The sequence below is a fragment of the Phoca vitulina genome, unplaced genomic scaffold, assembly GCF_004348235.1.
Source record: "Phoca vitulina isolate PV1807 unplaced genomic scaffold, GSC_HSeal_1.0 scaffold2, whole genome shotgun sequence".
Classification (NCBI taxonomy): Eukaryota; Metazoa; Chordata; class Mammalia; order Carnivora; family Phocidae; genus Phoca; species Phoca vitulina.
In genome coordinates, this window is record NW_022589705.1 from 48,837,406 (window position 1) to 48,862,601 (window position 25,196).

General features: G+C 38.3%; 1 protein-coding gene across 1 annotated transcript in view; it reads left to right on the forward strand.

Moving 5' to 3' along the window:
- Positions 1-24,587, forward strand: part of LOC116646426 (translation initiation factor IF-2-like) — a 69,704-nt gene extending 45,117 nt beyond the window's left edge. The window contains exon 4 of the mRNA XM_032427151.1: positions 24,203-24,587. Coding sequence (XP_032283042.1) covers positions 24,203-24,564 — 362 coding nt within the window. The 3' untranslated portion in view covers positions 24,565-24,587. The remainder of the gene's footprint in view (positions 1-24,202) is intronic.
- The last annotated feature ends 609 nt before the right edge of the window (positions 24,588-25,196 follow it).

The following is a 25,196-nucleotide window of genomic DNA, read 5'->3' on the forward strand; positions in this document are numbered from 1 at the left end:
TTTAGAACTCAGGGATTCAATGCACAACCTCTTAGCACTCTTTGGCCCAATGGCCAAGTCTGCTCACTGGAAGAGTGCATTCGCCTAATACAGACAAGACTATCAATGCCTCATATCCCACATGCATGATGTTCAGGTTTCTCTGAACCTACTTTAGAAAAGCAGGCAAAAGCATCTTTCTTCTTGCAGCCTGGCACACAGAGAGAGGTAAAAAAAAAAAAATTAGCCAATGTGCTGATAGAAAAGAAAAACAGAAATGGCAGATAGAAGTTAGCCTTGAGTACCTGCTTAAACCCTGTGGCCTGCCCCAGAAGCAGGGATCATGCAAGCTGTGTGTTATGTACTTGGTCGTTTTTCCGTCCCCCATGCCTGCTACTTTACAAGGAAAACAATGGAGGTGGTTGACATTTTAGGTTCGGGGGACATATGACCAACTTCTCATCATTCCAGGTCTACCTTCTACCCTTCTTTCTGCTGTGTTCCGTGGGAGGTTGACATAAATGCACAGCACCAATAGGTTCTCTTGCGCTCTGGTTTCCTGATGGGTTTGACAAAAGGGAGCAAAGACAGAGGAAAGAAAGAAGAGTAAGGTCAGAGTATTTATGCCCTTCTAAAAAATCACTGTACTGTGAGCTGGCTACATCCTTCCACTAGAGGTCGGAGCTCCTGCTAAGCAGCGGTCCTCACAAAGCCCTATCTCCTGGTTCTAGTAATGGCTTTCTTTCCTTGCCCCTTCAAGCCTGTGACTGGTAATGGTATTCCTAAGTTACTAATACTTGGGCATTTTATTATCACTTTTGGGTTCCTTACACCCAGCCCACACTTTTGTAAATAGTCCCTTTATTAAACTCTCCTCAAATTACCAAGTTTGCACAAACTATTTCCTTTCTGGGTGGGAAGGTCTGACTAATATACACAGGTGTTGTGTTTTTGTTTGTTTGTTTGTTTTTTATAGGAACCACAGGGGTGATTGTAAGGTGAAATGACATTTAAAATGTGTGAAATTTCTTTGAAAGATGTGATAACTTTGTAGAAGTTCAAATGTAGAAGTTCTCTCTATATAATACATATAGAAAAAATACATTAAAACATATATGTAGAGTTTAAAGAATAATTCTAAATGAACACCTATAGGACCAGTACTATGATCCAGATATAGAGCCTTGCAGGCTCCTCAGAAGCACTACCTTCCCAGCCTATTCTACCCTGCCAGCTTAAAGACATTTTTATTCTGACTTTTATAGCAATTATTCATTGCTTTTCTGCATTTATCAATGAATGTATATTTTATCAGCTATGTCAGCATCCCTTAAATCTAAAGTTTTATTTTACCTATTATAGAACTTATGTAAATGGGATCATACTATAGATATTTTTTATCTTGCTTCTTTTGCTCAATATTATGTTAGATTTATCCATGTTGTTGAGTATAAGTATCCATGTCTTGTAGGATACTTTGCTCACTTTTGCCACTGTATACTGTTCCATTGTAACAATATTCAACACTTAATTTATGTATTGTAGTGTTGATGACTATTTGAATTGTTTCCAGTTCCAGGCTATTTAGAACAATGCTACTAAGAAAATTCTTATGCTTACCTCTAGTGCACAATGCAAGAGTTTCTCTAGGACAGTGGTTCTTGAATGTTTTGGTCTCAAAATCCCTTTACACTCTTAATACAGTGAGGACCCATAGAGCTTTTGTTTATATGGGTGATATTTATCAATAATTACTACATTAGAAATTAAAACAGGAAGTCAAAAATATTTATTAATTTATTTTTAATAATAAACCCATTACATGTTAACATAAATAATGTGTTTTTAATTAAAAAACTATAAGGTTTGGGAAGATAATACAGAAGAATTTTTTACAACTTTAGGATAGAGAAAGAATTCTTAAATAGTACAAAAAGCAAAACCATAAAAAAATTGATAAATTAGACTATATTAAAGAACTTTTAGGGGTGCCTGGGTGGCTCATTCATTAAATGTCTGCCTTTGGCTCAAGTCATGGTCCCAGGGTCCTGGGATCGAGCCCCGCATTGGTCTCCCTGCTCAGCGGGAAGCCTGCTTCTCCCTCTCCCACTCCCCCTGCTTGTGTTCCTCTCTCGCTGTCAAAAAATAAATAAAATCTTAAAAAAAAAAAAATAAGGAGCTTCCATTCATGAAATGATACCTAAGAGAGTGAAAACCCAAGCCACAGCACAAGAGAAGGTATTAACTACAGATACAGCCAATAAAGGACTTGCATCTAAAACATAATTCCTTAGTAGCATGTTATTTAGCCTCCCTGTATTTGTGTTCTTTCTAGATTTTTTTCTTGTGATTAATTTCTAGTTTTATACCATTGTGGTCAGAAAAGATGCATAATATGGGCGCTTGGGTGGCTCAGTCAGTTAAGAGTCTGACTCTTGATTTCAGCTCAGGTCACAATCTCGGGGTTGTGAGATCAAGCCCTGCATCAGGCCTGCACTCAGCGGGGAGTTTGCTTGGGATTCCCTCACTCTTCTTCTGCCCCTCCTCCTGCGCACTCTCTCTCTCTAAAATAAATAAATAAATCTTAAAAAAAAGATGCATGATATTATTTCAGTCTTTTTAAATGTATTGAGACTTGTTTGGTGGCCTAATGTGATCTATTCTGGAGAATATTCCATGTGTACTTGAAAAGGATGTTTATTTTGCTATTTTGGGGTGGAATGTTCTGAATATATCTGTTATGTCCATCTGGTCCAATGTGTCATTTAAAGCCACCGTTTCCTTGTTGGTTTTCTGTCTGGATGATCTATCCATTGATGTAAGTGGGGTGTTAAAGTCCCCTACTATTATTATATTACTGTCAATTACTTCCTTTATGTCTGTTAATATTACTTTATGTATTTAGGTGCTTCCATGTTGGGTGCATGGAAGAAATCCAACAAGATTGTTCCCTTTATCATTATGTAGTGTCCTTCTTTGTCTCTTGTTATGTTCTTTGTTTTTTTTTTTTTTTAAGATTTTTATTTATTTATTTGGCAGAGAGGGACACAGCGAGAGAGGGAACACAAGCAGGGGGAGTGAGAGAGGGAGAAGCAGGCTTCCCGCTGAGCAGGGAGCCCAATGCGGGGCTCGATCCCAGGACCCCGGGATCATGACCTGAGCCGAAGGCAGACGCTTAACGACTGAGCCACTCAGGCACCCCTGTTCTTTGTTTTAAAGTCTATTTTTTCTGATATAAGTAGTGTTATCCTAGCTTTATTTTCACTTCCATTTGCATTGTAAATGTTTTTTCCATCTCTTCATTTTCTTTTTTTTTTAAGATTTTATTTATTTATTTATTTATTTATTTATTTATTTATTTATTTATTTTAGAGAGAGAGTGAGAGAGCAGAAGGGGAGGGGAGGAGGGGGAGAAAGAATCTCAAACATATTCCCTGCTGAGTGCAGAGCCCAACGCAGAGCTTGATCTTGCTGCCCTGAGATCATGACCTGAGCTGAAACCAAGAGTTGGATGCTTAACCATCTAAGCTACCCAGGCGCCCCTCCATCTCTTCACTTCCAATCTGCATGTGTCTTTAGGTCTGAAGTGAGTCTCTTGTAGGCAGCATATAGATGGGTCTTGCTTTTTTATCCATTTGGTCACCCTATGTTTTTTGATTAGAGCATTTAGTCAATTTACATTTAAAGTCATTATTGCTAGGTATGTACTTATTGCCATTCTGTTACTCGCTTTATGGTTGTTTTTATAGTCCTTCTCTGTTTCTTTCTCCTTCTCTTGCTCTCTTCCCATGTGGTTTGAAGGCTTTCTTTAGTGATATGCTTGGATTCCTTTCTCCCTATTTTTTGTGTATCTATTATAGGTTTTTGATTTGTGGTTACCTTTGGGTTCATATGTAACATCTCATGAATATAGCAGTCTCTGTTAAGTTGATGGTCACTTAAGTTTGAACCCATTCTAAAATCATTAAATTTTAACCCCCCCATCACATTTTCTGTATATGATGTCTTACTTTACATCCTTTTATTTTGTGAATCTCTTGACTATTTTTTTAAGGGTTTTATTTATTTATTGGTCAGAGAGAGACAGAGAGAGCGAGCATGCACAAGCAGGGTGAGTGGCAGGCAGAGGGAGAGGGAGAAGCAGGCTCCCCACAGAGGGATCATGACCTGAGCTGAAGGCAGACACTTAACCAACTGGGCCACCCAGGCGCCCACCCTTGACTAATTTTTATAGATATAAATGATGTAACTGCTTTTGTGCTTTAATCTCCATATTGGTTTTATAGTGATTAATCTACTACTTTTATTAATGTTTGCACTTACCTATAAATTTTTTTCCTTTCATAATTTTCTTACTCCTGATTATGGCCTTTTCTTTTCACTCAAAGAATTTCCTTCCATCTTTTTTGTAAGGCTGGTTTAATGGTGATGAACTCCTTTAACTTTTATTTGTCTGGGAAACTCTTTAATTGTCCTTCTATTCTGAGTGATAAGCTTACCAGGTAGAGTATTGTTGGTTGCAGGTTTTTTTCCTTTCAGCACTTTGAATATATCATGCCACTCTCTTCTGGCCTGCCAAATTTCTGCTGAACAATCAGCCTTATGCGGTTTTCTTTATATAGAACTCTTTTCCTTTCTCTTGCTGCTTTTAAAATTCTCTCTTTATTACTACTTTTTGCCATTTTAATTATTATGTTTTGTGGTGTGGACCTCTGAGGGTTAATTTTGTTGGGGGCTCTCTGTGCTTCCTGGATCTGGATGTTTCTTTCCTTTCCCAAATTTGGGAAGTTTTCAGCTATTATTTCTTCAAATACATTTTCTTCACATTCTCTCTTTCTTATCCTTCTGGGATCCCTATAATGCAAATATTGTCACACTTGATGATGTCACTGAGTTCCTTTAACTTATTCTCATTTTTTATTATTCATTTGGCCATTCAGCTTGGTTCCTTTCCATTACCCTGTCTTCCAGATCACTGATCCATTCTTCTGAATCCTCTAATCTGCTGTTGATTCCCTCTAATGTGTTTTGTTTTTGTTTTTTTAATTTCAGTTATTGAGTTCTTCATCTCTGGTTGGTTCTTTTTTTATATTTTTAATCTCTTTGTTGAAGGTTTCACTGAGCTCCTCCACTTCTGTTTTCAAGTTCAGTCAGTATGTTTATGACCATTACTTTGACTTCTTTATCAGGCATATTGCTTATCTCCATTTCATTTGGCTTTTCTGCTGTGTCTTTGTTCTGTTCTTTCATTTGGGGCATATTCCTTTGTCTCCTTGTATTGTCTAACTCTCTGTGTTTGTTTCTATGTATTAGGAAAGTCAGCAACATTTCCTGATCCTGAAAGTAGTGGCTTAATGAAGAAGAGGTCCTGTAGTGCCCTGTAGTACAATGCCCCCGGTTCACCAGAACCAGGTCCTTCAGGGGTGTCTTCTATGTGGGTTATATATGCCCTACTGAGCCACATTTGCCTTCAGTCCAGTCCACTGCAATAGCTCACCTTGCCTGTTGTAAGCTCACTGGGCAGGGTTTAATCCCTGTGCTGTTAAGGAGCCAGTCTGGGGCTGCTGTGGGCTTGTAGTTGGGAGGTGTCAGCAGTCAGACCAGACGCCTGCCCCCAGCCTGTCTGCCAGGGCTGCAGTCACACCAAATTGCAAGGCACCTTCCCTGCATTGTCCTCCGAGAGGCTTTCACTGACGGGCAGGGCCTACAGTCAGACCAGAGGCCTGCCCCCAGTCTATCCGTTGGGGCTGCAGTTGCAATGACCTACAGGATACTCTTCCTGCCTTATCCCCTGAGAGGTTTTCATTGGTGGGTAGGGCTGGCAGTCAGACAATACAGTAAAAAAATACATGGAGAGAAATGAAAATGAAAACACAATGGTCCAAAATCCTTAGGATACAGTAAAAGCTGTTCTAAGAGGGAAGATTATAGAAATACAAGCCTACCTCAAGAAACAAGAAAAATCTCAAATTAAGAACCTAAGTTTATACCTAAAGGAGCTAGAAAAAGAACAAACAAGGCCCAAAGCCAGTAGAAGGAAAGAGACAATAAAGATTAGAGCAGAAGTAAACAAAATAGACTTCAAAACAATAGAATAAATCAATGAAACTAGGAGCTGGTTCTTTGAAAAGATAAACAAAATTGAAGCACCATTAGCCAGACTCATTAAGAAAAAACCAGAGAGAATTTAAATAAATAAATTCAGAAATGAAGGAGAAATAACAACCAATACCCCAGAAATATGAAGGATTATAAGAGAATATTATGGAAAAATGTATACCAACAAACTGGACAACCTAGAAGAAATGTATAAATTCCCAGGAACATATTACCTTCTAAACTGAATCAGGAAGAAATAGAACATTTCAACATACTGATTACTAACAATGACATTCTGTCTCTGCCTTTCCCTCTGTCCTTCCTCACCCCCGCCCCCCCACTCAGTCTCTCTCTCTATAAAATAAAATAAAGTAGAGTTAATACCTATGCTTCTCAAACTATTCCAAAAAATAGAATAGGAAGGAAAGCTTTAAAATTCATTCTAAAAGGCCAGAATTACCCTGACACTCAAATCAGATAAAAATACTGCAAAAAGGGTAAACAACAGGCTGATATCTCTGATGAACATAAATGCAAAAATCTTCAACAAAGTATTAGCAAACCAAATCCAACAATACATGTAAAAAGTCATTCATCATAATCAAGTGGGATTTATTTCAAGGATGCAAGTATGGTTCAATATTCACAAATCAATCAAGGTGATATGTCACATTAATAAGAGAAAGGATAAAAGCCATATGATCATCTCAGTAGATGCAGAAAAATCACGTGACAATGTACAACATAAATTCATTATTATATTGTTATTGTATTCTTCAATACCACTTAGCAAAAAAATGCCACTTTCACTTAAGAATATCTTTTTTTTTTTAAAGATTTATTTATTTTGAGAGAGAGAGAAAGGGTGTGCAAGTGGGGGGAGGGGCAGAGGGAGAGGGAGAGAGAGAATCTCAAGCAGACTCCCTGCCGAGGGCAGAGTCCAATGCTGGGCTCGATCCCTCAACCCTGAGATCATGACTCGAGTTGACACCAAGAGTCAGATGCTCAACCGACTGAGCCATCCAGGTGCCCCACACTTAAGAATATTTTTAAAGCAGTAAAAATTAATGTTATTAAATCATAAGTAATTGTACTTTAAGTACATCTTTTTCTGATGAGATTAATGGCAATATTAACAAATGTGAAATTTTTGATATTATATAAGGGAATGCATTAACATTTGGAAAATTTGTGTAACTCAATGAACCAATATTTACCAAACGACCAATGCTTGATATTAAAAAATGTTTCATTCCAAGTTAGAGAGCAGAAGATTTAAATGAACAGAGTATATAGTTCACTGATGTGATTTCAGATTCTACATTGCAACTAACCTTTAAGAAACTATCAGTGTAATGTTGAATAGAAGGGATGATGGTAAGCATCTTTTTATTTTTCCTTATTTCAGAGAGAAAGCTTTCAGTGTCTCACTACTTAGAATGATGTTGGCTGTAGATTTTCTATAGATAACTTTTAATGGATTTTAAATTCCCTTTTATTTCAAGTCTGATGAATCTTAAAATTAAGAGTACATATCGATTTTTTTTTACAATTTGCTTCTTCTGAATATATTGAGGTAATCATATGGTTTTTCACATTTACTAGTATGACAAATTACATTGATTTATTTTTTAATGTTAAACCAATTTTGTATTCTAGGAAAAATACAGTTTGGTTATCTATATTATCCTTTTGTATTGCTGGATTCAGTTTGCTAATATTTTGCTTCAGATTTTTCAGTTAATGTCCATAGATCAAATTATCCTATAATTATATTTTGTCATAATGTCCATGATGAGTTTTAGTATCTTATTATGAATTTGAGAGTTGTTCTCTTATTTTATGTTTATATAGTATTAGAATACCTTGTTCCTTAAAATATTGGTAGAACTCACATGAAAGCCTCCTGGTCCTGGAGTTTTCTTTCTGGATTTTTTTTTTTTTTTTTTTAGATTTTATTTATTTATTTGACAGAGAGAGACACAGCGAGAGAGGGAACACAAGCAGGGGGAGTGGGAGAGGGAGAAGCAGGCTTCTCACTGAGCAGGGAGCCTGATGCAGGGCTCCATCCCAGGACTCTGGGATCATGACCTGGGCCGAAGGCAGACACTTAACGACTGAGCCACCCAGGCACCCCCTGGATTTTCTATGAATGATTCAACTTTTTAATGGTTATAGGATTATTCAGGTTTTTTATACTATTACCCAGGCACCCCTCCATATAATTTATTACATTTTCAAATGTATCGCTATTAAGCCATTCATTGTATCCTTTGCGATTTTTTCAGTGTCTGCAATATCTGGAGTAGAATGCTCCTTTTCATTCTTGATAGTTTTTGTGTGTGTGTATATTTATTCTCTGTCTCTGTCTGTCTCTCTCTCTTATAGTATCACTAAAGATTTGACAACTTTATCAGTCTTCTCAAAGAACAAACTATTGGCTTTATTGTTCCTACTAAGTATTTTTTCTATTTCATATATTTCTGTTCTTATTATTTCTTTTTTACTACTTTCTTTCTGTTTATTTCACTTTGTTTCTAATATCCTGAGGTGGTTGTTTATCCTATAGAGTTTTAGCCTTTTTTCTTTTCTAATATTATAACATTTAAGGCTATATATCAGCCCTCTAAGTTCTTTTTAGCTGTATCCTACATGTTTTTGATAGGTATGACTTTATTACTCAATTAAAAACATTTTTAAAATTTTCCATTATGAGTAATTTTACAATTACATAGGGATGTTCTGTTTATCTTTTTTTTAAAGATTATTTATTTATTTATTTGACAGAGAGAGACACAGCGAAAGGGAACACAAGGGGGGGGGGTGGTGGTGGGAGAGGGAGAAGCAGGCTCCCGTGGAGCAGGGAGCCCGATGTGGGGCTCGATCCCAGGACCCCGGGATCATGACCTGAGCTGAAGGCAGACGCTTAATGACTGAGCCACCCAGGCACCCCTATCTTTTTATTATTTATTTATATTTTGATCACACCGTGATCAGAAAACATTCTGATCTGAATGAACAAACGATGTTATCTCAGTCCTTTAAAATTTGTTGAGGCTTGCTTTAATGATCTCATATGAGTCCATTTTGAAATAGTGTGTGTGGACTTTAGAGTATTTGTTCTGCAGTTGTTGAATGTAATATTATATATATATATCTCAATTAGGTTAACTTTATTAATCATCATTATTTGAATCAGCTATTAGGTAATTTTTCTTGTCTTCTGATTTTATCTATTATTAACAGATGTTTGTTTCAATTTCCTGTATAATTGTGGATTTGTCTATTTCTCCTTATAGCTCTTCTGATTTTCTCTTACCTAGTTTGAGGCTGTTAGTATGTATATATAAATTTTAAAAATAAGTGCAAATTGAAATTGTATTGTTAAGAAGTGATTGTCTTAGTCAATTTTTATTTTGGTATAATATATATAACATCAAATCTGCCATTTTAACTGTTTCTAAGTGTACAATTCAGTGGCATTAATTATATTCACCATGTTGTGCAACCATAACCGCTATATAGTTACAAAATGTTTCCATCACCCCAAATAGAAACTCTGTAACCATTAGGCAAAAATTCCCCATGCTCCCCTCCTCCCAGCCCCTGACAAATCTACTTTTGGTATCTATGAATTTGCCTATTCTAGAGATTTCATATAAGTGAAATCATAAAATATTTATCATATTGTGTCTGGTTTATTTCACTTAGCATATGTTTTCAAGGTTCATCCATGTAATCTAATATATATGCCATATATTAGAACTTCATTCCTTTTTATGGCTGAATAATATTTCATTACACGTATATACTACATTTTGTTTCACCATTGATTTGTTGAATACTTGGGTTGTTTCCATCTTCTGGCTGATGTGAACAATGCTGCAGTAACATGGTAGAAAAGTATCTTTTGAGTCCTTGCTTTCAATTTTTTTAGTTATATACCTAGGAGTGGAATTGCTGGGTCACATAGTAATTCTGTGTTTAGCTTTTCAAATAACAACCAAATTGTTTTCAATGTGCTTTGCCTTAAAATTTGTTTAGAGTGCTAGTAATATAAGAATGCTGGCTCCTTTCTGTTTATATTTGCAGAGTATATGTATTTCCCATTTCATCTGTTTGAATATTTTTACAGTTGTTTTATTCAGTCTGAAAACCTTTGTCTTTTAACTGATGCATTTATTCCATTTATGTTTTATTTCATTAATTAGTATTAATAACTAATATATTTTAAATTACCACAGTTTTCCTTTTTATGTTCTATTATTCCCTTTTTCTTCTGTCTTTTCTTCTTTTGAATTGACTTTTTTTAATCATTCCATTCTCCACCCCTTACCCATTTATAGGCTAACATTCTCTGTATCCTTTTAGCAGTTAGCTAATATATACACACACACACACACACACACACACACATAACCTATCAATTCAAAAGTTAGTCAATAATGCTGTTTTTGTGCTAGATACTACAAAGACTTTGAACACTAACTCCATTTACTCTCTTCCTGGTTTGCATGCTTTTACTTTTGTGAATTTAACTTATTTTTTAATCTCATAAGATATTATTAATGTTGTATTATGCACAACATTGCATTGTATAGATTTATCCATATATTTACCACTTTCTTTGCTCTTCATTCTTTCTAGCATCTCAGAGCTTCCATCTGAGATCACATTCTTTCTTCCAAAATGACATCCTTCAGGATTTCCTTCTACAAGGATCTGAACAGTAGTAAACTTAATCTTTATGTTCTAATTGTTTTTTTAATGTTTATATTGTGCTCTCATTCTTGAAAGATGTTTTCACTAGGAATAAAATAATAGGTTCACAGGTATTTTCCTTCACCCCATGGAGGATATCATTATACTATCATCTGCTTTCCATTGATTCTATTGAGAAATCAGTTGTCAGTGTAGTTGTTCCTTTGACGGTGATCTCCACCCATACCCCACCCCAGTCTCTCCCCCCACCTCTGGCTGTCCATTAGTTTTATGATGAGGAATCTAGGTTTAAAGTTTGCTCAACAGTTAGTTCATTCTTTCCTGCTTTCCTCCCTCCCCCTTCCTGCCTCCCTGCCTGCCTTCCTTCCTTCCTTCCTTCCTTCCCTCCCTCCCTTCTGTTCCCTTCCCCTCCCTTCCCTTTCTTCTTTCTTTCCTTCCCTTCCCTTCCCTTTTTCCTGTATAGGATTTTTTTGGCTTTTTTTTTTTTTTTTTTTGAGTGTGTGAATTGATACCGTTTATTGGCTCTGAAAAAGTACAGGTTATTATTTCTTCAAATATTATCTCTGTCGTGTCATGTCTTTCCTCTCCTTCTAGAACTACTTAAATGTACACTAGACTTCCTCACTCTCTTTTCCAGCAATCTTAATCTCTTTTTCACATATTCCATTACTTTGCATCTCTGTGCTGCCTTCCATAAAGTCTTATGACCTAAACTTCCTGTTCTTTAATTCTCGTTTCATTTATGTCTAATATGGTGTTAAACCACTGGTTTTTGTTTTGTTTTTAATTTCAGTAACTGTGATTTTCATTTCTCGAAGTTTTATTTGGTTCTTTTTAAAAGTTTCTTGGTCACCCTTTTATAGTTTCCAGTATCCTGAAGATATTTTCAAATGTGCCTTTTATATCTTTAATAATGGTAGATACAATTGTTTCTTAATCTATGTCTGATAATTCCAGTATCTGACGTCTTTTTTTGGCCCTGTTTCTACTATTGTTTCTTCTAGCTCTCATACATAGTGCTTATTTCTTTACGTGTGCTTAGTTGTTTTTCACTGCGGGCTGCTCAGTGACCTTGAAAAATTATTTATGTAAATACATTGAGGCCTAGGAGGAAGATGACTTCTCAGGATGGGTTTGTATTTGTCATGTTTAATCCCTACGGGCTTTACCAGTATTCCGCACCAATTTAAATTTATTGCTTGAATTTTTTTGGACCATCAAGAGGTTGTAATTGCAGTAACTCCAGGAAGTGATCACAAATTTTCAAGGATGAAATTGTTTCCCCATTGTATTATTTAGCAGCCTCCTATGGGTGGAGATTTGGGGAAAATAGGTTGTGAATTCCTAGTTTTGCTGGTGGATTTCCTTTTGTACTTTACTCCTTAGGAAGATAGAGTCTCAAATTGGCTGGATTATTAAATGCCCTTAGAGCAAAAGCAGTTTTGGTACTCAGTATACCTTAGATTTGAACAAATTGAGGGTTGCTGGAGGGGAGGTGGGGCTAAATGGGCAATGGGTATTAAGGAAGGCACTAGTTGTGATGAACACTGGCTGTTATACGTAAGTGATGAATTACTAAATTCTACTCTTGAAACTCATAGTACACTATATGTTAACTAACTAGAATTTAAATAAAAACTTGAAACATTAAAAAAAAAAAGATTTTCGGGTGCCTGGGTGGCTTAGTCTGTTAAGTGTCTGACTCTTAATCTCAGCTCAGGTCTTGATCTTGGGGTTGTGAGTTCAAGCCTCATGTTGGGCTCCATGCTGGGTGTGAGCCTACATTTAAAAAAAAATAGATTTTATTGGTCACGTGAGTGTTCTGATACTTTTAATATAGTTGTATTTTTTTTTTTAAGATTTATTTATTTAGGACACCTGGGTGGCTCAGTTGTTTAGGCATCTGCATTTGGCTCAAGTCATGATCCCAGGATCCTGGGATAAGCTCTGCGCTGGGTTCCTTGCTCAGCAGGGAGCCTGCTTCTCCCTCTGCTGCTCCCCCTGCTTGTGCTCTCCCTCTCTTTCTGACAAATAAATAAAATCTTTAAATATTTATTTATTAGAGAGAGAGAGAGCACGAATGACATGAGCGGGAGGGAGAGAGAATCTCAAGCAGACTCCACACTGAGCACAGAGCCCTACGTAGAGCTCAATTTCACAACCCTGAGATCACGACCTGAGCTGAAACCAAGAGTGAGACACTCAACCAACTGTACCACCCAGGTGCCCCTAGTTGTGTTTTTACATAACTTTAATACTTGAATAACATTTTATATTATTTTATATTTTATATATAAATTTTTAACATATCATATTTATATATTATCTTTATATTCAATCCAACATTCTTAGTTGTCAGTTTCTGTAGTCAAGTGTCTGAAGTAAGCTGCTCCTGAGACTAGCTCCTGGACTCGTGTCCACTGAGGTCTCACAGTTGTATCTCTGGTTTTCTGCTCTTCTCTGTTGCCCAAGTCAAAAGTGGAATATTTGATAGGATGGTCATTTTTCTCCACTTGGTCAGGAGCAGGTGGTATACCTCAGCTGACAGTGGTCCACCATGGTTCTTATCAGCACCAGCACCACAGACTTCTTTGATTCTCTGCCACATCCTCTATGCATTATCTTCATCTCTACTTCTACTGGAGGTCATCTTGACCACCCTCATGACAGCGTTATTATCTCTCAACTGAGCCAAGTTCTGTGTCCCTTTACAGGAGATGCAGGAAGACCTGTCCCTTCCTCACCACACAGGAGCTAATGGGGCTCAATTTGGGCCCTCTTTGTACCCTCTAGTCTGCTCTCTTTCCTCCCCTGGGCCCACTCCATGTGCTGCTGACTCACCTTAATCAGTGATTTCCTTCTTGAATCCCAAGTAGGAAGCAGAGGAGAAGCTCTCTGGTCCTTAGCCTTCCCCTCAACCAATCTCACACCCCTTTCCTCTCTGGGACTTACTCCTGGGATCAAGAAAACTTCTCACTAACTGGCTTTCCTAACTCCAACTCCCACCTTCTGCCTACAATCCATTGGCACAGGAAGAAGGCTGAAGCAGCCCACTTCCTCAACATCATATCCTCGTTCTGTCCAAGGACAGCAAGCTCAACGGTCTAGTCATTATAGGTGGACACAGTTGTCTCATTGTGCTAAAAAAGAAACTCCATGATCTAGTCTACCAGGTTTAACCCTGGTTATGTCAATGGTTAGGAAAAGGAATGTGGAAAATTTCTTCTCTCTCACCTTTTTTTCTGGCTTCCTAAATAACTATTTTGATCAAAAATCCTATTTTGGATGTTAGAAGCTGATTTTTAACCCTTCCTTTATTAATTCCCACTTTAAGAATCCTAATCCCAATCTCCACATAGCACTCTCAGGCAAATATGCTTCAGGCCAACTAAGGAAAAGATCATATGCATGAAAATGTAAAAGAAAAAGCATATTTGGGGCACCTGAGTGGCTCAGTCAGTTGAGCATCCAACTCATGATTTCAGCTCAGGTCATTATCTCATGGGTCATGGGATCGAGCCCTGTGTTGGGCTCCCCACTCAGTTTGGGATTCTCTCACTCTCCCTCTGCCTCTCCCCCAACTCACACACTCTCCCTCTCTCTCTTAACTAAATCGTAAAAAAAAGAAAAAGTATATTAATATATTCCATAAATATCCAAGTTTCACATATATACATATATTATTTTTAATCAAAAGCATTTGTATTATTTATTGCTGTGTAGTAAGTTATGCCAATATTTAGTGGCTTAAGATAATGAACACTTAATATTTCATAATTTCTATAGGTCATAAAATTTGGAAGTGGCTTAGTTTGGTGATTTTGGCTCAGGCTCTCATAGGATGTTACAGACCAGATGAGAGAGAGGGCTACAATCTCCTGAAGGCTTGACTGAGGCTGAACTTTCAAGTTTACTCCCATGGCTATTAGCGGGATGCTTCAGTATCTCATGACATGGCACCTGGCTTCCCTCAGAACAACTAATCTGAGAGACAAGAGAGGGAGCGGAAAGCCATCATGCCTATTATGTCCTAGTCTCTGAAGTCACACACTGCCACTTTTGCTTCATTCCAGTCATTAAAAATGGGCCATTAAGTCCAGCTCATACTCAAGGGTAGGGGAATTAGGCTCAACCTCTTAAAGGTGGCGTCAAAGAATTTGTGGACATTTTAAGCCACCACAGTATTCACAATCACGTATTACCCCCTTCCTATGTGCCAGTGTGTAAAAACCAACAACAAACCAAGATTCCTGCAAGGTAGAGCTTGGAGTCTAGTGGGTACATGAACATGAAAACAGGCAATTACAGTACACTGAGGTATGGGTCCTCGTTTTCTCCCATGTAATATGGGGGACAATATATGTGAAAATGCTTTTGATAAGTGTCACTTAGCCAAAGTGATCAGGAGCTGAGATTCAAGAGGGAAAATACCTGCATTCAAATCTCAGCTCTGCCCTTTACTGGCTATGTGAGCCTGGGTCACTAACTCATCTCTGTGCCTCAGCTTCCTCATCAGTAAGATGGGAGAATAACAGTATCAAACTTGCAGGGTCCTTGTGAGGATTAAATGAGTTAGCATATGGAAAGGCTTAAAAGATACCTGGAACAAAGCAAGGGCTAGTTATCACAGCTGTCAACTGCAAGCTGCTTCAGAAATGAAAGGTAATATTATTCTAATTTCTGAGTCTAAGTACATACCCTTATGCCTGTGTTATTGAAAAGGAAGTTAACTTTAAAAAATGTTTAATGATGTATTTGTACTTTTATCTTTTTAAGCACATGACACATGTAGTAAAGTGAATGTCACTCTTCATCTCTACCCCACCCACTCATTCATCCCACTTCCTTCCCCAGAGGAAACCACTTTAACAGTTTCATGAATGTTCTTTCAGAAATTTTTCTACCTATTTAAAAGCTATGTACTTTCCTATAAATGGAATCGTATTATACATCTCTGCTACTTTACTTGCTTTTTCTGTTAATAATTTTACTGTTAATAGGTAACAGGGCTTTTCATGTTAATGATCACAGCTTTAAATCATTCCTTTTAATGACCAGAGGAAATTTTGTAGGATAGATACACTGTCAATTCTGTAAGCATTCTTCTACTGATGGCCATCCATGTTGATTCCAACTTTTTATTATTATAAACAGTTGTGTAATAAACATAAACATTTAAATGGACTTTCTAACCTTCAAAGACTTCATGAATATATATGTTTTTGATTAAGACCTGTTAAACTCATTGAACCTATAAAAGTCTCATGAAAAAGTCTATAGAGGGGTGCCTGGGTGGCTCAGTTGGTTAAATGTCCAACTCTTGATTTCAGCTCAGGTCTTGATCTTGGGTCATGAGTTTGAGTTCCGCATTGGGCTCCATGCTGGGTTTAAATTTTTGAGTCTACAGAAATTTAGACCTTTTAGCTTGACATCCAGGAATTTCTCCAATGTGAACTCAAACTATTTCTCCAATTTTGTTGCTTAGTGCTTTTGCACAAACTCCATACCTAGACAAATTGTCTTACACAATATTACTAGAACACACCATACACATTTTTGCCTTCAGGCCTTTGACTAGGAAAGGTCTTCCTAATCCCCTCGGCATTTCTGTCCTACCCTTCTGCAGTGGGTAACAGTGAGGTGGTCTGTCCATCCCATAGAAGTGGGCCCTTGGTTTCCTACTTGATCACAATTGTTTGGACCAGGAGTTGACACCAGACTCAAGCTATGCAAATCAGTCTCCTTGTGGAACTTGGAAATGGGACTAAAAATGAGCATCTCTTTAGGTGGCCGGACTTGGGTCACCATGGGAGCTGTGGGATGGTTATCTGATCCATGGGGGCAAGAAATGCAGCCAAAGCTGGCTGGTAGAGACAGAAGAATGAGATAGAATTATAGAGAGGAGATGAGACACAGTCTGGGTGTTTTCCCAAAATAGCACCTGGATCTTCTTCTATCCAAGGACCCAGTAACACTCCTGTCTTGGATTCTGTCAAAACTGGGTTTACTAAAGCTGGTTTTAACTATTTACATTCAAAAAAGTGGATCCCATTGTATCTTCCTGGAATGTTGAGCCCCCGTTACTCTGATCTGTGAGGGCCTGAACTTGCATGCACTAGTGGAACTTGGAACTTAAACAATTCATTTTGGCCACTTTGTTTCAAAATCAGGACTATCCAACATTACTGTGCAAAGAGGAATTCTAGATGAGGAAGATAAAGATCAACACTTTTTATTTTTTAAACTTTTAACCATCTTGGATGGACCTTTCTAAGGCAGATGGCAAAAATTACCTAGCTTATTAAATCAAGTGCGTGACTATTTAGTCATCTCTGGATGATTCAAACTACACATTATGAAGATCAAACATTTTATACACAAGGCATAATTCAGTGAGTCTCTAGGTTCATCTAACATAATGAGCACCTGCCACTAAAGCAGAATAAAATAAGCCCCCTTTTTCAAGAGGAAAATGAGACATCAGATATGAGTCTCCCTTTAAGAATGGAAACTGTTGTAATTCAAGAAAAACTGTGAAGCAAACCACCTAGACCTAAAGATAATTTCAAATTCAGATGCTAGACTGTAAGATATTTCAGTCTTTGCAGAAGGGAAAGCTAAGTTTATGATTTCGTGAGCTACTCATGGAGCTTAATGATTCATCATTTCCGTTACCAAATAAGATTTAATTTTACCGTGTTCAAGTCTCTCCATGGGAAAAAACAGATTTTTCTCTGTTGCTTCCTCACAGTTGTGTGCAGAGATAAAATCTCTCTTGCTATCAAGCCCATATTCATTGTTTACCTCTATGTTAGTGCCGACTCAAGGTTGGTGAAACAGATTTAGTTGTGGGAATGTTCTAAAATGGGTGTAGCTGGTGTCCAATCAAAAGAGTTTGTAAATTATATTTACTACTAAACTTATGATGATCTTATTTTGTTGTTTGGTTTAGAACGAAGCCCCTTGTTTCCACCTACAAAACCTTCAGTGTAATTTTTTGTTTTGTTTTTAATTGAATAGTTTTTGTTTTAATCATGCTCACATAAGAATGTATAAGACATAAATGTACATTCTGAAGAATAAGAATAAAGTAAGCATTCTGTCTAGCTCCCCACAGTTAAGAAAAGAACATTTTCCTTGTCAAAGAAACTTCCTGTGTGGGCCTCCTCAATTGCTTTCCCCTCCCTACACTGCTGAGATAATCAATGTTCTGATTTTTAGGATAATTATCCCCTTAGTTTCTTTAGTTTTATGACCTATGCTCATCCCTGAACAAGAGTATTTAGTTTTGTCTGTTTTGAACTAGTATAAACAGAATCATATTGTATATTTTCTTCAGGGGTTTGCTTCTTTCAACCTTGTGTTTGCATTATCTATGTTGGTGTGTGTAGCTGTTCATTATTTTCATTGCTGTATAGTAGTCCCTTTTATGAATGTAAAATAATTAATTATATATTCAACCCTTGGTGGACATTTGGATTGCTTCCAGTTTCTTATTATTATGAACAATGCTGCTATAAACATCCATGTATATATTTCCTAGTGCCAGAGTTTCTAGTTGAAGGTATATAATAACTGGGAGAATTGTAAAATCATAGGATACTAACATGTTCAGTCTTAAAAGGTACTGTGAAGTTGTTTTTTTAAGTGCTTATACAAATTTGTGCCTTTTTTTTAAAGATGTATTTATTTATTTGAGAGAGAGAGAGTAGGGGGAAGGGGCAGAGGGAGAGGGAGAGAATCTCAAGCAGACTCCCCACTGAGCATGGAGCCCAAGGCAGGGTGCTATCCCACAACCCTGAGATTATGACATGAACTGAAATCAAGAGTTGGACACTTAACCAACTGAGCTATCCAGGCACCCCACAAATTTATGCTCTTATCTGTAATGTATAAGAGTTCCCATTGTTCCATAGTATTTTCCACATTTGGAATGGCCAAACATACTTTCATCAATCTGATGGATACGTAAAAATATTTCAGTCTGGTTTTACTTTGCATTTTACACCTTACTGCTAACATTGAGCATCTTTTCATATGTTTAATGGCTATTTGAGTTTCTCCTTTTGTGAGGTATCTGTCTTTTGTCCATTTTCCTATTTTGTGTTTGTTACTAATTTGTAAGTGTTCTTTGTATCTGTTTTTTTTAAAGATTTATTTATTTATTTGAGAGAGAGAGAGAAGGGCAGAGGGAGAGAGAGAGAATCTAAAGCAGACTCCCCACTGAGTGCAGAGCCTGATGCAGGGTTCCATCCCATGACCCTGAGATCATGACCTGAGCTGAAATCAAGAGTCAGACACTTAACTGACTAAGCCACCCAACGCCCTTCTTTGTGTATTTTTGATACTACTCTTTTATTACTTAAATGTGTTGCAAATATGCATCTTCTCCCAGAGGATGGTAGGTATTTTATGAAGTTTTTTGATGAATAAATGTTCTCAATTTTAATATAGTCTAATTTACCAATCTTTCCTCTTATATTTATACATTTTATGTCTTAAGAAAACCTTCCCTAGCCCAGGAAAAAATTTTTATGGTTTACCTTTTACATTAGATTTTTAATTCACTTGGAGATTATTTATATGTATGGTATGAAGTAAGGATCCAATTTTATTTTTGTAACTATAAATACCCAGACATCCCAGCACTATTTATTGTAGGCTCCATCATTTCTCCTTTATTCTTCAGTGCCTGCCCCTTTGTCTATATATTTGTGGATCTAGGTCTGCCCTCTCTCTTCAAATTCATTGATTTATTCTTCTATGCTTGAACCATTACCGTATTATCTTCATTATAATGACTTTATAAATGTTAATATCTTGACGGCAAGCCCCTACCTTCTTCTTCTTCAAGAATGTCTTGGCTATTTTTGGCCTTTTGACTTTCATATATATTTTAGAATCAAGTTGTCAAGTTCCACCAAAAAAAAGTCTGTTGAGATTTTAATTGGAATTGTAACTAAATCTATAGATCAGTTTGGGGAAGAATTCATATCTTTAAATGTTAAATCTTCAAGTCCATGAACATAGCATATCTCCATTTCTCTAGGTCCTTTTTAACAACATTCAATAAAGTTTTATGTTCTTCTTGTATATATTTTGTTAGATTCATTCCTGGGTAATTTTTTTAACATATAAATTTGGATGCTACCACAAATGTCCTAGGTGTTAACCTTCTTTGCTTTCATTTGTGAACTGGTATTTAGAAATCAATTACTTTGTAATTGTATTATTCCAAGGCTGCTGTAACAAGTTGCCACAAACTTAGTGGTATAAAACAACAGAAATTTATTATCTCACTGTTCTGTAGTTCAGAAGTCCAAAATCGGTTCCACTGGGCTTAAAATCGAGATGTTGGAAGGGTTTTGCTGCTTTCTGGAGGCTCTAGGGGAGAATCTGTGTCCTTGCCCTTTCCAGTTTCTAGAGCTGCCCACATGCCTTGGCTTGTAGCCCCCCTTCTCCATCTTCAAAGCCAGCAACAACAGGTTGACTGACTTATGACACAATTTTTCAGTTTTAAGGACTCTTGTGATTACATTTGGCTCACCCAGATAATCTAGAATAATTTGATCATCTTAATTTAATCACATCTACAAAGTCATTTTTGACTTGTAAGGCAAAAATTCACAGGTTTCAGGGATTAAGATCTGGACATCTTTGTAGGGGAGATGGACTTCATTCTGCCTACAATGGTAATACTGATTTTGAATCCTACAATCTTGCTAAACTCTCTTATACATTCTTATCATTTATCTATAAATTCTTTTAGGCTTTCTGCATATACAATCAAATCATTTGCAAATAATGAGTTTTGTTTTGTCCTTTACAATGAGTGTGTGTGTGTGTGTGTGTGTGTGTGTGTGTATTTTTCCTACCTTTAATGCCAAGGTAAAACAAAAAGAATGGCTGGGGAAAAAATTCAAAAAACCAAAAATACTGACTGGGACTTCTAATATAATGTAAAATTCGAGTTATTACGTCAGGCAATCCTGTTTTGTTTCAGATCTCTAATGGAATACTTTCAGCATTTCACCATTAAGCAGAATATTTGATGTAGGCTTTTTTCTCCTGAAATTGAGATGATCATATGATTTTTCTCCTCTAATCTGTTAATCACATTAATTACATTAATTGATTTTCTAATGTTAAACCAACCTCCCTTTCTGAGAAAAACCAGACTTGGTCATTGCATTTTAGTAGTTATCCTAATGAGTGATTATGGGCCTTTTATTTTCCTTTCTTGTATGCATTATCCTAATTAGGTTATTGTAGTTAGGTTATAACAGCCTCATAAAATTAGTCATGGAGGGTACCTACTTTTTCTGTTCTCTGAAGTAGTTTGTGTAAGATTGGAATTATTGGTTACTGCATTGGTTTTAATAAAATTGCTGAGTTTCTAAACCTAAGCTGCATTGTGAAGCTTTGTACATTCTTCAACATGTCTGTGTCTAGTGCTTTAATATATAATTACTCAATCCAGGGAGATTTGAGGTATTATCTCTCTCTCTCTCTCTTTTTTTCTGATAGGGAAACTGAAGCTAAACAGGTTACATATATGCCTAAAGATCATATAGTTACTAATTGGCCTACCAGAACTTGAATTGAGACTTCTTGGCTCTGAATCCATTGTTCAACACTACATTCTCACTGATACTCTCCAGAAGTATTGATATCTTGGCTGCCATGAGTTTACATTTTTTCAAAAAATTTTTATGGTGTCTCTGTCTCTTCCTTTGATGGTATTTCTTGCCATCACTTTTCTCCTTTCTTTCTCTTTGGCCCACTATTTCCTTATTTCTTATATGCTGTGCTCCCAGAGACAAAAATAGGTTACTCTTTTGTAACAGTAGATAGCCTCTGAGGGACATTCTTAGAAGTAAGGAGCATGAGCTTTGTGACATCCATTTCAAACAGGCTCAGAAGATTTTATTATTCTTTTTGTTTCTCTTAGGTTGCTAGACTGTTAATTATCTTTATATTTATATGTCCTACACTTTGCTACTCAAAGTGTAGTCTGTGGACCAGCAGAAATGGCATCTCCTTGGAGCCTGTTAGTGGCAAAGCAGGTCCCATCCCAGAACCAATAAATCAGAAGCTGCATTTAGCAATCTTGCTAGGTGATTCCTGTGGACATTAAAGTTTGAGAAACATTGGCCTACATCACCAATTAGACTATAAAATCTTTGAGAACTCCTTATACCTTTTCCTATCCCCAGTTCCAAGCACCATGCCTCACGCGGAACCACACACTCATGAAATGAAGTCTGTGGTGATGATTTTATAAAACACATGGCAAATCAGAATCCTCAGTTCTGGTTTTGACTGTGTCAGGAACTCCATCTATTGTTTAATTTCAACAGCCTTCAGTTTCTCGTCTATAAAATGAAGGAGTATAATTACATTTTTTTCTAATGACCCCCCAAATTCCAATGCTACACCATGACTGATAAATCTCTCAGTTAAACTAATAAATGCTAACAATTGAGATTGTCCTGAGGTATTTCCTTTGCAAAAATTTGACACGAATTACACAATGGTGTTGAATGAAATATGTAATATGTGAAAAAGTATCACTTGCATCCAAATAGGTTGTTATTGTTAAGATCTCCGTTGGAAAAGATGGCTTTTGTTTGATCAGATGCCTTTTTTCAAGCAGTAAAGCAGTGTAATAATAGGGGCCAACATTTTGTGTTTCTAAAGTTCAGGTTCAGTAGTCTGGTATAATGGCCAACTGAAAATTGCAGTGTGGGAAAACATAGGAGGTGATGCTTTGATTTCATGAACATTGTGTAGGATTATCAAACCAAAATTGACATATTCTACCTTAGCTGCCTAGAATTTCAAATTTTTCTAGCAATTCTGTTTTCATTCTCACCTTCAAGATATTAGAGGTAGAGACAGGGTAGAGAGAGCAGAGTTAAAAAAAGATTGCCCCAGTTCAGAGTGTATCCGGCTGACCTACAAAATGAGACATTTCATGATTTGATCTGCTGTTCTATCACTGGAACCCCTCTTCCCCATCTTCTTGGAGAAGAATTTGTATTTGGATGTTATTGTTGTAACTGTATCATAATCATCATGGTGGAAACCATTGTTGACAGCCCACAAAAGAATGAAGTTTTACTCCTGATTGCCACTTACAGTTTTGATTCCTTCGCCCTTAACATCTACTTGTTTGGCAATTCTGTTCCCTAAATTAGACATTTGGTATACTTGGTCAGCCTTGAAACTTCAAAGACAACAAGCTGTCCAGCCATCTGCATGACTGTCATTGAAGTCCCTTGTGTTCTCACAGATTGCAGCTTGTCTATTCTGAAAGATGAGCTACAAATCTATTCTGAGCCTGAGCAAAATATCTGACCAGTCTCAGAGCAAACCTGACAGTTACTCATAAGTCTAGCAGTTCCCATGCAAAACACCAAACACTGTACTTAAAAAAGTAAGGCTAGTGGCAAATGGTATCTTCCATACCATTTTGGAGAAGCACTATTGTTTCTTTCTTTCTTCTTCTTCTTAGCCTATTTTGTGCTTAACTTATGGGGATAAGACAAAAAATGCCTTGCAAACATCTTTCTTTGGCATTGCCAAATTCAGCCTATTACATGCATGTATTGTGTTTGGGAGTCGTTGCTTTGTTCTGTTTATTTTAGATAGGTAGGAAGAGGGCGTAGACTAAGGATCTGTAGAGCTTACTGCAGAAGGCATTTTATTTTCCTATAGAGGGGAAAGTACACCCATCTCATAAATACGAAGTATTTCAAGTTGAAACGAGAGGCAAATTCTATTCCTGCTTTCCATATTAATTAGCTAGGTAACCCTGGGCAAGTCAACCTCTAAATTTCATATGCAAATTGAAAGCTTTGGTCTACACACAGCCATTTAATTCCTCCTTCAATTGTTCATTCAGTCTCTATCTATTCAGTACCTACTATGCACCATCAACAACACTGATTCTTGGAGAGCTCAAAATTGTGTCTCCACGCCTTTAAGCAATTCACTCCTCGTCCTCCTTTAAAACCGGAAATCTTCCCCAAATAGATTGAAACACTTTTTCTGTCTGAAAATATACACGGGGAAAAGAAACGTGTCGGTTGCAATCAACCTAGAGCGGGCGTACCCGCAGGCTAGTAGCTGTTCTTTCTTTGGAAAGGGCACGCTCTGCATGGTAAAGGGCTACCCAGTCACCCGGAGAAATACAATTTCAAGGGCGCCTGGGGTCAGAGTGGGATACCCAGCCGCTCCTTTCTCGGCGGAGGCAACCTGGGAAACATTTTTGGGCTCCGTCCGAGTCACGCGGCAATTCCACGGCAGGAATTGTGCAATGGGGCGAGTCGGGCGGGCGGCCGGGGTGGAAAGAAGCGGGGGAGGCTGCCACAGTGCCAACTTTTTTTTTCCTCCCTAGGGAACCGTGAGGCGCGACGGCGCGGCCAGGACGGCGGGGATCCGGACGGCCCCAAGGCCGGGCCAAGGAAGCCTCGCTTCGCTGCAGAGGCGGCGAGTAGAGAAGCGCGTGGGGGCCGTCCCCGCTCGGCGCCAGAGACCGCCCCCGCGCGCTTCCCGGGACTCCGCCGGGGGCCGCGGGCCGAGGGGGCGGGAGCGAGAGCGGGAACGGCGACCCCGGGCGGGGGGGGCGAGGCGGACCGCAGACTGGCCACGGCGACCGCGGCGGGGAAATCCGGGCCCGTACTTTCGGTTAGAACACCCGGGCTTCCAGCGGCGCCGCGCCCCCGCCCCCGCCCGCCGGCTCGCGCTTTCGGACGGTGACGCAGCCGTCCGGCTACGCAGAAGTCTGCGCGGAAGCCCGGAACCTCCCGGGCCGCCGGCGCCTCCCCGCCGCCCCCGCGCTGCCCGCAGCCCGCGCCTCCCCGCGCGCCTGCCCCGGGGCCTGTGCGGGGGCCGCCCGGGGAGCCCAGGCGGGACGCGCTCTCTGGGCGCAGGCTCGCTGATAAACCTTCGGTCGGGTTCATCACTCATGTCACTGTCTTAGTGACGTGCGTACTATTATTAGCGTCACGTAGAGGTGAGGAAACAGGCTCAAAAAATATCAAGTTACGTGCTTGAAGTCAAACGGAAGGCAGAGCTGCGAAGCAAATCCAGGTTTGTCTTGACACAGCTGTATGTCCTACTTCTCTTGGATCAGCCTCTTCCCGGCTTTCTTTTTTTTTTTAAAGATTTTATTTATTTATTTGATAGAGACACAGCGAGAGAGGGAAGCAGGCTTCCCGCGGAGCAGGGAGCCCGATGTGGGGCTCGATCCCAGGACCCTGGGATCATGACCTGAGCCGAAGGCAGACGCTTAACGACTGAGCCACCCAGGCACCCTCTTCCCGGCTTTCATTCCAGTGAGCAGCAAACAGGTAACAGGTGGGACAGGTACACTGAGAGGTGGAGCCCCT